This window comes from Sceloporus undulatus, unplaced genomic scaffold (assembly GCF_019175285.1).
Source record: "Sceloporus undulatus isolate JIND9_A2432 ecotype Alabama unplaced genomic scaffold, SceUnd_v1.1 scaffold_15, whole genome shotgun sequence".
Lineage (NCBI taxonomy): Eukaryota > Metazoa > Chordata > Lepidosauria > Squamata > Phrynosomatidae > Sceloporus > Sceloporus undulatus.
In genome coordinates, this window is record NW_024802937.1 from 2,359,941 (window position 1) to 2,374,593 (window position 14,653).

A 14,653-nucleotide genomic window follows, 5' to 3' on the forward strand; every position below is an offset into this window, starting at 1 on the left:
TACTGGACTTTTGGACTGTTGACCTCGATTTGGATCTTGTTTTTGACGCGTCGACTTCGGTAGCGATGTCTCCTCCCTTTAAAAAATGCGATGTCTGCAGGGGAAAAGTCCCGGTGCAGGATCCGCACACCTCCTGTCTTCTTTGCTTGGGAAGGAACCATGATGCCAAGGCTTGCCCTCTCTGTAAGTCAATGTCTTCCCAGGCTAGGAAAAATAGGGAATCCTGACTGACGTCCGTGACTGCCCAGGGTAAAATCCGGGAAGGGGATCCTCGCCCGTCCTCAGCTCCTTCGGTGTCCGCTGGAGCTCCGGCTCTTCCCATCCGCGAGGGTTTGGCCAGTGCCCCGCTGTCTACAGCACCGCCCTTGGCATCCGGGCAGCCCAGCTCTGATTCCACTGTGGCCCGTGACTCCACGAAGCCCAGTGCCACCTCCAAGCCCACCAAACACCCTCAGAAATCAGGGTCAGTGGGTTCGGCCGCCGCCTCGACTCCATCACGAGACCAGGGAGTCCCCGGAGAGGCCTCGACGTCATCTACACGGGCGGTCTCCGACCATAAGGCCCGTAAGGCGGCCCCGTCTGCATCCAAAGACGGCTCCGGATCCTCCAAGGATTGCTCCAAGCCGACTGGAGCGGATGGTACCGAGCCTTCGAAGGCGAAGTCTGGCTCTCACAAGAAGGATGCCCCCAAATCCGGAGCGAGGATCTCGGAGTCGCCGATCCTTTTCTTCCCACCCGCCTGATGCCCCACGTGAGTCGAAGTCGGCCAAGAAGAGACAGGCATCACTTTAGACTCCAGACGTGTCAGTTGCCAAGAAGGCTAAGTGTTCGCGGGACCACTCTGACAAGTCCCCATCTAAGAGGGCAGATGTTGGTGAAAAGTCAGACCAGAAAGACCATCCTCGCCCCCGTGCGGAGTCTACGTCTGTTGTTCTAACAGAGGGAACCCTTCCTTCCGCATCCCATCAGGAGCGGCCGCTTATCCCTCGTGATGACCACGCTTCCATGAGGGACGTGATGGATGCAGAGCGACCATCCTCGGTTCCAGGGCTGTCGGCGTCTACCACTGTTCCCTTTCTCCTGTCGGAGGATGAGGATTCTCAGGGCCAGCGCTCCAGGTCTCCATCTCCAGCCCCTCTCTCTCCATCTCAAGGTCTGGATGATGGTGGTTATTATTACGACTCCGAAGCGGATGAGTTTTATATGAAGGTCCCTAAGGAGGTGGCGATGACTAAAATTTCCACTCGCGATCGCCCTTGGGAAGACCGGCACCGGGATGAGAGACGTTCCAGCCCCGTGGGCACCTCAAAGAAGGCCTCGCTTCCACCTGTGATTCGTTCAGTGGACAGGTCCAGGGCGAATGTAGTGCTTCAGGTCAAATCCTCAGATTCTGAGCCGGATCCTCCTGTCAACTCTGATGAGGACGATGATCTTCCTCGCCAGTCCCCCCAAGATCTGCACCATCCGGAGGCCGCCTCCCCGTTGGATGATGTCTGTTCCTTCGGGGAACATGTGATTAAAATGTCCAGGGCTCTGGACATTGAGCTGGCCTACCCTGAGGAAGATGCCAAAGACCCAGTCAAGCGACGGGTCCACGGTCGGGTCCAGACACCTCCGGTCATTCCGTTTCTGCCTTCTCTGGAGACGATCCTGAAACGCTCCTGGGACACCCCTTCTTCACCTCTGGGACCCCCGCGGAAGATAGAATCCCTCTACAAGGTCTCGGCACCTAACGCTCCTTGGCTGACTGCCCACCCGCGTCAGAATTCGGCGATTGTGGAGGGTGCCCAGCAGACCTCTACCCAGCGCCAGGCCACCTCGCCGATGGACAAGGAGGCCAGGAAGATTGATGCGCTGGCCGTAAGGCATATTCGGCGGCCGCTTTGGCAGCGAAGGCCACCAATTATACGGCCTGTATGGGGGCTTACGTACAGACGTTGATGGAGGACATCTCTCCCATCATTCCTGACATCCCAGACGAAGTACAGAGGACCCTTACTGAAATCAGGGATGAGGCCCACTCCATTGGAAGCTGGCTCATCACCGCAACCAGGAATGTCATCGAATGCTCGGGCAGGGCTATGGCGGCGTCCATCGCGCTGAGGAGACACGCTTGGCTCCGAGGATTGGACCTCAACCCGAGCATCCGAGCCACCTTCGAGGACATGCCCATCGATGACTCGGGGTTGTTCCATGTCGACACCGATGAGAAGCTGAATAAAAAATTCAGAATGAAGGCGGCGGCAAGAAAGCATGGCATGTCTGCGCAAGGGCCTTCTTCCTTCTGCAAGTGACTCTGTCCCTGGCAGCATCATCAAGGTCAGTTCCAAAGGTCCCCTTACCAGGAGCGCCAATTTCACCAGCAGGGCTCACAGAGCCAGAGGTACCCGTCTCAGTCTTCCTCTTCCTCTGGCCGCCGTAAGCAGTCCCGGTACCGTGAAAACCGCCGGCAGGATCCTGACCAGGGCAAAAAGAGGGCATGAAGATCCCCAACGCACTTCGCCCCTTCTGCTTTGTTCTTTTTGGACATCCTTAGGCCCTTTGTCACCGTTTGGGCCTCCATTTCTTCCGACTCCTGGGTCTTAAACATCGTCTGTAGGGGTTATACCCTCGAGTTCGAGGAGCTCCCACCCACCGGAGCTTTCATTTCTACTGCCCCCTTGGGCACCCTTCTCAACGAAGTGCGCTCTCTCCTTCAAAAAGGAGCCATCTCACTCTTGCCTCCTGAGTTATGGCCCAGGGCCTTTTTCTCCAGGTACTTTACGGTGCCGAAACCAGATGGAGGAATTAGGCCCATCCTGGACCTAAGGGGGCTTAATTCTTTTTTGCAGTACAGACTCTTCCGCATGGTAACATTGGCTTCCATTTTGCCCTTGCTTCACCAGGACCTTTGGTTTGCGACGGTGGACCTAAAGGACGCTTATTTCCATGTGGGGATAAGAGAATCCCACCGGAGATTCCTCGCCTTCGCCATCGGCTCTGTTGCATACAATGTCCTCCCATTCGGCTTGGCCACGGCTCCACGAGTCTTTACGAAGTGCATGGCCCCGGTGATGGCCTATCTGCATCGGATGGGCTTCAACGTCTTTCCATACCTGGACGATTGGTTGCTGACAGCCCCATCGTGAGAGGAGCTCCAAGACGCAATACAATTCACCCTGCGCCTCCTGTCAAATTTGGGACTGGTGGTCAACCTCGAAAAATCTCACTTGGTCCCGTCCAAGCAGGTCCGTTTTATCGGCTCCATCCTCGACTCCGAAGAGTCTACTGCCTACCTACTTCCTGCTTCTTGGCCTTGTCGACTGCGGTGAACGCTGTTTGATCTCATAGGAGGGTCAAGGCCAGAGACATTCAGGTTGCCTTGGGACACATGGCGTCCACTACGTTCGTGACTCCGTGGGCACGGTTGCGTCTCAGGCCGTTCCAGTCTTGGTTCCTTTCCGTCTTCGACCCCTTGACGGACTCCCCAAACAGATGGCTCTCCGTACCAAGGCCCGTGACCACTTCCCTCATGTGGTGGCTAGATGCCCGAAACGTTTGCGTCAGTATGCCCTTCACCCAGCCTCAGCCTCAAATGACCCTGACGACGGATGCGTCGATGGAGGGCTGGGGCGCTCATCTCCTGGACTTGTGTGTGAGAGAAAGATGGTCTCAACAGGAGTCTACTCTCCACATCAATGCACTGGAGATGTTGGCTGTGGAGAAGGCACTGAAGGCTTTCAAATCCAGCATCACCAGCAAGGTGGTCTTGCTCAGAACGGACAACACAACCGTGATGTACTATGTCAACAAGCAAGGAGGCAACAAGTCCAGAACTCTCTTGGACATTACGCTGAGGATCTGGGACTGGTGCATCCACAGAGACATCCTTCTCCAGGCGATTCACCTGCCAGGCGATGAGAACACTCTAGCAGATCAACTCAGCAGGGCTTCCTCAACCTGCCACGAATGGAGGCTTCATCCGGAGACGGTTTGCGACCTGTTTTGTCGGTGGGGAACCCCCCAGATCGACCTGTTTGCGTCAGCCTCCAACAGCCATTGCCCCCAGTTCTGTTCCCGAATGCGACACGAGAGATCCCTCGTAGACGCATTTGCCTTCGATTGGTCCGGGGAGACGATCTACGCTTTCCCCCCATTCCCACTGCTGACCAGAGTGGTCTCCAAGATGTTGAGGGACCGCGTTGATGCAATCCTCATCACGCCATGGTGGCCGAGACAGCCATGGTTTCCGCTGCTGCTTCGCCGATCCAACAACGAGTTCCTCCGACTGGAACCACGGCCGGACCTTCTGACCCTCCAAGACGGGAGAGTCCGACACCCCGACACCGACTCATTGCCGATGGTGGCATGGAGGCTCTGGCGCTGACATCGCTTCCACTGTCGGTACAGAGGGTGATCCGTGCTGCGCACAAGCCTGCAACCCAGAGGTCCTATGCCTCCAAGTGGAGAAGGTTCCTTCACTTCCTTGGTGAAAGGGAGCTGTCTCCGCACTGCATTACGGTACCGGTGGTGCTGGAGTTTTTGATGTCGTTGGTGGATGCGGGGCTATGCCTCACATCCATCAAATGTTATTTGTCTGCTATTTGTTCACACTTTCAGTATGATGGTTTGCCTTCTTTTTTCAGGGACCCTCTTGTGAAAAACTTTTTAAAAGGTTGCAATAACCTCCACCCCCAGGTTTCGGTCCCTGCCCCGGCTTGGAGCTTGGAGGTTGTTCTGTCTGCTCTCCAATCCAAGCCCTTTGAACCCTTGGCCACAACTGACCTAAGACTATTGAGTTGGAAGACCGCCTTCCTTGTGGCCATCACTTCTGCCCGCCGGGCAGGGGAACTGTGTGCCTTGCAGAGGGATGAGCCCTTCCTCCGGTTCCACAAGGACAAGGTGGTACTCCGCACTGATATCACCTTCCTCCCTAAGGTGGTTTCCTTCTTCCACATGTGCCAGGACATTGTGTTACCGACTTTGGCTTCGAACCCGTCCACTCCAGATGAGCGCAGCTTACACATGCTGCACGTTCGGAGAGCTTTGGCTTTCTACTTGGACAGGACAACGGGTTCCAGCCGTTCCGAAAGACTTTTTCAGTGCTATTCGGAACCAAGGAAAGGTCTGCCGGCCCAAAGACTATCGAAATGGGTAGCAAACACCATCCATCTCTGTTATGAATTGTCGGGCAGACCAACGCCGGTCAGGGTGCGCTCGCATGCGACCAGAGCGGTCGCAGCATCCTCTGCCTTCCTGGCTGGGATCTATTAGTGCAAGGGTAGGCAACCTGCGGCCCGTGGGCCGGATGTGGCCCGGCAAGGCCTTGGGACCGGCCCCCGCCCAGTCCTGCCACCGATTGCCGCCGGAGCCTTTGGCCTCTTGTGTGAGGGCGTGGGGCCTTTGGCTATCAGGAGGAGGCGGGCAAGGGGGGGCAAGCGGCAGGCAAGGGGGGCAAGCGGCGGGCAAGGGGGGCAATTGTCTATAGAAGCCTCCGAAACATGCATTTATATTAACATTTTAAAAAAAATCAGCAAAAGTGTCGTCCATTTGAAAATTTTGTCCTACATTTGCCCCGGTTTATTTATTTATTTAAATTTGAAAAAAAATAAATATTTAATTATTTAATTTTTGGCTTCGGCTCCCCAGTTGTCTGAGGGACAGCAACCCGGGCCCCGGCTCAAAAAGCTTGCCTACCCCTGCTTTAGTGGATGTTTGCAAGGCTGCTGTCTGGTACCAGCCACTGACTTTTATAAAACACTATAGGCTGGACACCAGGGCCATACGGGACGCAGCTTTTGGGAGGGCTGTGTTGGTTTCTGGATTGCACTGACTGCATTACTGGTGTTGACTGTGTCATGTGTTGTACACATTGCTTGTGTTTACATTGACCTAATGATGTTTTCTATTTCAGTAGGATTGGTCTTGCGTGACCCTACGTTTCCCTCTCAGGCTCTTCAATGTTATTGCTGTCCTGATTGGTTTGTACTATTCCAATGGGGTTTGGTCTTGCATGGCCTTATATTCCCTCCTCAGGTTCTGCAATGCTTGTGTGCTTTGAGGTGTTCGTAAACAAACAAGACTGACTCCTTTATGGTTCAAGGTGTTTTATTGTTATAATAAATATGTCTTTGGTTTACCATAGCTTTGGTCTCTGGACACTCCCTCCTCCGTTTACCTAAGCTTGTCAGTCTAAACCAGTGCTTCTCAATTATTTTCTGTCATGCCCCCCTGGGAAGAAGAAAACATTTCGCGCCCCCCGCGTGACTGTAAATAGTATCATTTGTCTATAAAATTGTTATAAGTACACCTTTGCATAACAGAGCCTCGCGCCCCCCCTGGGGGGCCCGCCCCACTATTTGAGAAGTACTGGTCTAAACCCATTTGTATGAATCGCAGAGACCACGAAGAAGAAGGAAAAGTTACTCACCTGTAACAGTATTTCTTCGAGCGGTCATCTGCGAATACATACAAATCCCGCCCATCCTCCCCTTGGTGTCCTGCTCACTTTGGCTCTGTCTTATATCACCTACTTGGCGGAAAAAATTTGGAATTGGAGAAAAGAGCGGGAACCGGGGCTTTATAGGAGGGGGGCGGGGTTACCGCCAAAAAATTTCTATATGTTGCAAAGTGTACTTTGCCCAGTGATTCTAGAAGTATCCGAACAGCACTGCGCAGGCGCAGTGAAACCCATTTGTATGAATTCGCAGATGACCACTCGAAGAAATACTGTTACAGGTGAGTAACCTGTCCATACGACCTCCCTATATTTTATTAGTCTCTTCAATATTAATAACTAATTCACTATGTCCAAGGTCTAATTCATGGAGTTTCGTTGCCACTATTCCATTTGGTGTATTCCCCTTGCTCAGATGGAAGCTGAGCAAACAAAACAGATTGAAATTAAGGTGCCACTGGGAGATCCACAAGAACTAAATATTTAAGTTCAGGCTAGAGGATTCACTGAATAAACAAAATGAAGCTTACTAATTCAATAGTAAAAAGGCGGTATTTACAGATGGAACACAAGAACTGAAAAATAGATATTATTGTTGTTGTTAGCTGCTTGAGTTCAACTCATGGGGATCCTGTGAATGAGACACCTCAAAGTCTCCCTATCTTTTACTTCCCTGCTAAGGTCTCTCTGATTGAGTCTATCCATCTGGCATACAGTCTTCCTCTCTTTCTACTGCCCTCTACCTTCCCCAGCATCATTGTCTTTTCTAATCAGTACTGCCTTCTCATGATGTGGCCAAAGTATGACAGCCTCAATTTAGTCATCTTAGGCAGGTTACAGACCGCCCATTTGGGGCGGGCTGTACTCGCTCCTTTCCCCGCTGTATCGGGGCCTCAGCTGCCAGAACGATCCGCCGCTTTTCAGGCTGCGGGGAAGCGGCAAAAGGCCCCTTCCCTGCAGCCTGGAAAGGGGTGTCCTTGGGGCTTTAAGCCCCAAGGACACCCTGCGGCGGCGGGGAGGAGGAGAAAGGGGCCGCTTGGCCCCTTTCTCCCTTGCTTTGCTGGGCGCAGCCGTCTGGAGGCTACGCCCAGCGACGCAAAGCGGTGCCGCAAACCAGTGCTGCAAACCTGGTCTGCGCAAAGGGCGCACTAAGCGGACCAATGACGTCACGTGTGCGCCGCCCCGTATAGAGGCGGCGCAGTCATGACGTTGTCATGGCGGCCCCCATGTGGAAGGGGAGCCGCCATTTTGTACGGACTCAGTCCATACTAGGGTTAGGGGGGTGCGTCTGTAACCCGCCATAGCTTCCAGGGAGAATTCATGCTTGATTTGTCTAGGACCTAGTTGTTTGTCTTTTTGGCCATCCATGGTATTCTCAGTATTCTTTTAAAGCACCACATCTTAAATTAATTAATTTTCTTCCTGCCTGCTTTCTTCATTGTGCAGCTCTCACATCCGTACATGGTAATTGAGGATACGATAGCTTGGAAACTTTAGTGTTCAGTTGCATATCTTTACACTTTAGGATTTTGTCTAGTTCTTGCATAGCCGCTCTTCTCATTCCTAATCTTGCTCTGAGTTTTTGACAGCAGTCTCCGTTCTGATCAAAGTTTGATTCAAGGTATAGGAAATCTTTAACTATTTTTGTTTCCTCATTTTTTAGCTTGATTGTATGTAAATCCCCTGTGTATTTTTGTTTTCTTTATATTTAACATTATGCCTGCCTTTGCACTTTTCTCTTTATTTTTCTTTAGTGATTGTTCTAAGTCTGTGATGTTTTCCACTAGTCGTATGGGGTTGTCTGGATATCTTAGATCGATGATGTGCATTCCTCCTATCTTCATTCCACTTCCTTCAGTGTCTAACCTGCTCTATGTATATTTTCTGCATAGAAGTTGAACAGAAAGGGTGATAAAATGCAGCCTTGCCTGACCCCATTACCAATTGGGAACCATTCTGTTTCTTTGTCTTCTGTTCTTACAGTAGCCTTTTATTTAAGTACAGATTCTTCATCAGGACTATCAGATGTAATGGCACTTTCATTTCCTTAAGAGCATTCCACAGCTTTTCATGATCTATACAGTCAAAGGCCTAGTTATAGTCTATAAAGCACATGCTGATTTTTTACCTAAAATTCTTTGGCTCGCTCCATTATCCATATGTTTGTCATGTGAGCCCTAGTGCTTTTTCTTTCCTGACCCCCGCTTGGACATCCACGATTTCTCTCTTCATATATGATTGGAATCTATGCTGCAGAATTTTGAAGCAAAGTTTTGCTTGCACGTGAGATTAGAACTATGGTCCTATAGTTACTGCAATCTTTTCTGCCTCCTTTTTTGTGAATGAGAATCTATATTCATTGTTTCCAGTCTGTTTGCCACTGTTTTGTTTTCCATATTTCTTGGCCTATTTTGGTTGATTCTGTTTGTATGGTTTGAAGCCGTTCAACTGCGGTATTGTCTGTCCTGGTGATTTATTTTTTCCAGTTTCTCTGAGTGCCGCTTCCCAGCTGTTTTCCAAAATTTGGGGTTCACCTTCACATGTTTCTTGATTCCATGTGATATATAATAAAGAAGACTGTCCTACCTCAACACTAACTCTAACAAATTTTGACTGGCTCTAACTGCATCAATTTTAATATGTTAAAGGTCGTACAATTAGTACGATAAGAATAGCTTACACTGAATCTACAAACTTGTCTCATAATCTAAGTCCAAATTTCAATCGACAAATCCCAGTCACCCATGACTCTGTGTTCTGCCACTCCTCACCCTGATTCTAACATGGAGGGTAGGGTTTCAGTCTCAACAGACAACTTGTCAGATCTCAATGCCAAATGTTTCATTTTTATAAAACTAATCATCAATGTTACATTGGTACTGATGTGTGTGTGTGTAAAATATACACAAATATTTTCTATTACAGTGCTAGAAATTTAAATTTGTATCTCTAACATATTTACATATTTTAATTAACATGAAATTAATCACTTACCTAGGAGCATGAATAGTAATGACTCCAAAATTTGCTCTACCATTTTCATCTGTTTTAAGAAGCAGATTTGAAGGAGTCATCTGTGAATAAAAATGTATTTTTTTCTTAATAGTAAAGAGGCATGAGTAACAGTCACTGAAAAACAGGCTTTTCATTTAATTTATATTTTCTCACATTAGATGTTTTGCCTATCTAGCCTATGTACACTGAACTGATAAATTTGTAATTTTCCACTTTTTTCTCCTGAAGCTAAATTGATAATGTTGGTTCTATCAGAAGAGCATATTCAAATAGACTAAAGGCTGACTGTTGGATAGACTTGGTAAATCTTGTATTCCCTCTCTTACAGTATCTCTTCAGTAATCCTAGTATATAGCTTGCAAAACAGTAGGAGATATTTTTATATCTTGAAAATGTATACAGGTACTTTGGTCATCCTCAGATTGTTATTAATCTAGCCACACAAGAACTGTGTTTCATATATGAAAAAGGTAAAGGTTTCCCATTGACATGAATGTTTGGTCATAACTGACTGTAAGGGGCGGTGCTCATCTGTTACTAAACTGAAGAGCCAGCGTTGTCTGAAAACGACTCCGTGATCATGTGGCCAGAATGACTGCACAGAATGCTGTTACCTTCCTACAGAACAAAGTGGTTCTTGCTTTCGAACTGCTAGATTAGCAGAAGATGTAAGATTATATAATAAGATTCCAGAGTCTTTAAAAAGATGAAATATAAATTGAATTAAAACTATTTAAAATTATTCATTATTTAAAAATATGCTCTACTTCCAGACACAAAAGCTCTTCATCTTTACTTAGAAAAGTACTCTACTTTAAACTCCAGTACACCCTGCTCATGATCATTCTCTCCCATCTGAAAGTATCCTGCTGCCTCAAAATAACCTGTTTTTCTCCCTTGTATGCTTGAAACTGCCTCTCAAAATGTTTGATGATGCTCCATGAAGAAAATATTTATTATTATTTAATATTTATTTTATTTATTTATATCCAGCCTTTCCTGATATTGGGACTCAAGGTGGCTAATAAATTTTGAACAATACAAGTTAAAAACAACATAAAAGCATTAAAACATGTGGAAAATGTGACTATGTAACACATGCAGAATCCCTATTCTCAGATTTGTCTTTCAACTGATCAAGAACACCTCTGTCTTGTCTGGATTAAGTTTCAATTTGTTTGCAGTCATCCAGTCCATTAAAGCTGCAAGTCACCAGTTTAACAGAGGAACAGCTTCCTTGGAATTAGGTGGAATAGAGGATAAAGCTGGGTATTGTTAGCATACTGGTGACACCTGACCCCAAACTCGGGTCATCCTTTCTCAGCAGGTTCATGCAGCTCCACCCTTTCAGAGTGCCTCTCCAAGAAAGAGCAGAACCTCTGCAGAACTGTACCTCCAAGCCCCAATCCAGAGAGGTGACTCAGAAGACGCTGAGTGGTCCAGCAGAACCAACAGGGACACATTGCCCCAGTCCAGTTACCTCCACAGGCCATCCATCAAGGTGAGCAAAGCTATTTCTCCATAACCAGTAGGGAAGGGGCATAATGAAGTATTTTGTGAGGCAATTTCAAGTCCTTCAAGACCCATCTTTCCATGAGGACTTCAGCAAATAACAAAACAAAACAAACCCCTTGTTCTCAAACTCTTGTTTCCTTATTCCCAACCTCTACTATAACTAAGTCTTATATAATGTCAGTCTCATAATTTCTTCCCTGATTATCCCCTGCCTTGATTTGCCTTCTTCTGTTTTTCCTGTGTAAAAACTTAGACTGAAAATTAGAGGAGCAAGTATCTATCCTACTGTAAAGAATCAAACTGATAGCACCATATATACATTGTTCTAATCATTCCATATTTTGAAAAAAAGACAGGTTGTTTACCTGTAACTGTAGTTCTTCGTGTGGTCATCTGTGAATTCACACAAATGGGTTATTCTGTACCACATAGTAAAGCTCAGAAACTTCTGGAATCACTAGGCAAAAAGTTTGCAACTTTTTGGTGGCATCTCCACCCATCCCAATATAACCCCCCCCCCCCTATCAGTCCCATGCTTCTCCAGTTCCATAAAGTACACCACACAGCAGTGACAGAGTGAATTAGTAATGAGGAGGACACAACTGAGGGGAGGATGGGTGGGATTTGTGTGAATTCGCAGATGACCATTCGAAGAACTACAGTTACAGATAAGCAATCTGTCCTTTTTCTTCATGGTCTCTGCGAATCACACAAATGAGTTAGACTGAGAAGCTTTGGTCAGTGGAGGAGGGAGTATCATGAAACAGATATAAAGCAAATTTTGGAGTACCATATATACTCGACTATAAGTCAAGAAATTTTTGCCCCAAAACAGTTTCCAGAATCCTGGGTAGACTTATGCAAGAGGCAATAGGTCTTTGACCAACCTTCTCCCCAGCTGGGCTGCCTCTGCAAGGGGCAGCCAAGTTGGGGAGAGCCCGGGAAGGACGTGTGTTCGCCCTGGAGTCTCTCCTTTGCTGGGCTGCCTCTGCAGAGGAAGCCCAGCGAGGGACAGGCTTCCCAGGGCGAGCCTTCACCCTGGAGACCTCTCCTTCGCTGGGCTCCTTCCTCAGAGGAAGCCCAGCGAGGGACAGGCTTCCCAGGGCGAGCCTTTGTCCTGGAGACCTCTCCTTCGTTGGACTGCCTCCTCAGAGAAAGCCCAGTGAAGGAAAGGCTTCCCAGGGCGAGCCTTTGCCCTGGAGATCTCTCCTTCGTTGGGCTGCCTCCTCAGAGAAAGCCCAGCGAAGGAAAGGCTTCCCAGGGCGAGTCTTCGCCCTGGAGACCGCTCCCTCGCTGGGCTGCCTCTGTGGGGGAAAGCCTAGCTGGGGACAGGCTTGCAAGGGTGCGCGTTCACCAGCAGCCTCTCCCCCGCTGGAGTCCCCCTTAAGTCGGACCCTCAACTTATCGACGGGTCATATAAAAACCCACATTTTGGCCCCTAAAGTTGACCTCAACTTATACATGAGGTCGACTTATACATGAGTATATATGGTATTTAATATTCATGCTCCTAGGTAAGTGATTAATTTCATGTTAATTAAAACAGGCAGAAACAGAGAGTCCACACTTCAGTTCCAAGTAGCATACAATCTATCGGAATGTCTCGAAATCAAAGTCCTTTGTATGTAAAAGGCTAGGGCATCCAGCGCATGCAAGCGCCACTTGGTATCAGAAGTCGGGTTCAATGCCAGGGTAGGCAACACAATGTCCTGTTCCACATGGAAGGATGACACTTGGGGAGAAAGGATATGTCGGCCCGGAGCATGACCTTGTCTTTATGAGAAAAAAGTAGGGCTGGTCAGCCTGTACAGCACAAATCTCACTCTCACGTCAAGCTGAGGTGATGGCCACCAGGAAGGCAGTTTTCCAAGTTAGGAGTCTAAGATCTGTAGTGACCATGGGTTCAAAGGGCTTCCCCAATAGGAAGGCAAGGACTAGTTCGAGGCTCCAAGATAGTGTCAGTATCGATGCAGGAGGATGAAGGCTTGTGAAGCCTTTGAAGAACTTTTTGACGCATTGATCCTAAAAGAAGGAGGGTTTTCCATCGAACTGATAATGGGAGCAGATGGCAGCCAGATAACACTTTAGAGTTGAAAAACTCAGTCCTGCGTCAGCCAGGGACATCAAAAAGTCCAAAACAACTGAAATTGTAACATCAGATGGTGAAAGACCTCTGGTGGTAAGGAAGTCTTGGAATTTTCTCTATTTGAAGGAGTAAGACCTGATGGTTGAGGGATTTTGAGCCGCTAGGATGACCGTATGTACCAAAGCTGATAAGAGTTTCTAAGGATGGATCCTCCATGCAACCAGTGGAAGCATGTCCATGTCTGACCCAACCGCCGTGGAGGGTCAGGAGGTCCGGGCGGGGTGGCAGTTGGACGAATTGTCTCTGGGCCAGATGAAGTAGTGATGCAAAACATGGCTGCCTGGGCCACCACGGGGTTAATAAGATGGCGTTCAAGCTGTCAGTCTTCATTTTTGCAATGACTCTTGTGATCAGAGGGAAGGGGGAAAGTTGTAGAGGAACTTTCCCGACCATTGAAAAATGAACACACCTCCTCAGTCTCCTCAGACGTTTGCAGACTGAATCCTGGAGCAGAATTGTCGGCACTGATTGTTCAGGTGCGTGGCAAAGAGGTCGATGTCCAGTGTTTCACATTTGGAGAAAAGGCTCCATACCGTGTTGGGCCTGACAACCTGCTGAGCTGGTCTGCTACTGTAGGTAGTTTTGATTCCCCTGGGAGATGGATGGACTGCAACTATATTCCTCTGAGTATGCACCAGTCCCAAATGCAGAGTAATTTCCAGTAGGTCCGGGGACAGGGTTCCTCCTTGCTCCATTACCGTGGTGCTGTTTGCCATAAGGAGAACTGTCTGCCCTGTAAGCAAAATCTCAAAGGCCTTGAGAGCTTTCCAGCACATTGATGTGGAGAGTTCTCTCGATGAGGGACCACTTGTTTTCTACAGTCATGTTTAAAGTGTGAGCTCCCCTCCCTTCCAGGGAGGCATCTGTCGTGAGACTTGTCTGTGGTTGAGGAGGGAGAAACGGCATCCCTACACATACAGTGTTGGGATCGAGCCATCACTGAAGTGTCCTGGTGACTGGTCTTGGTATCGATAGCTATTTGTCAGGATGGTCAGCACCAGGGTCGAAGAACGAAAATAGCCAGGTTTAAAAAGGACACATCCTGAGACGTGCATGCAGGGCGACATAACTGGTGGAGGCCATGTGTGCCACAGCCACTTGGGCAGTTCAAGCTGTGATCCTTCTGTGAGTCAAACAGTCTCTGCCCACCTTGGAGAGAGCTTGGAACCTGTCTGGGGGCAGGTATGCTAGGGACCTTTTGGAATCTAGCATGGCCCTGATGAACTTGGTGTCAAGCCCGTTTGCTTGGTGTCAGGTGGGATTTCTCCAGATTGACTAAGAAATCGAGTGAGTCCAGCAAAGACAGGGCAAAATCGATATAATCAGACAGTTCCTCTCGGGACGGGGCTGCAAAGAGCCAGTCATCGAGGTAAGGGAAGATGACAATGCCTCATTGCCAAAGATAAACTGTTACTGGAGTCATACTTTTGGTGAAGATTCTCGGTGCCATGGAGAGACGAAAGGGGAACATTCTGAACCGGAAAGCATTGGACCAGACAGCGAATGCTAAGAACCTTCTGTGGTCTTGCCTGATTCTTATA

General features: G+C 48.6%; 1 protein-coding gene across 2 annotated transcripts in view; it reads right to left on the reverse strand.

Moving 5' to 3' along the window:
• LOC121917327 (structural maintenance of chromosomes flexible hinge domain-containing protein 1-like) overlaps nucleotides 1-14,653 on the reverse strand; it is a 138,814-nt gene that overhangs the window by 39,394 nt on the left and 84,767 nt on the right. For both annotated transcript variants that reach the window (XM_042443215.1, XM_042443216.1), the window contains exon 31: nucleotides 9,431-9,510. In XM_042443215.1, the coding sequence (XP_042299149.1) occupies nucleotides 9,431-9,510 (80 nt within the window). The remainder of the gene's footprint in view (nucleotides 1-9,430; nucleotides 9,511-14,653) is intronic.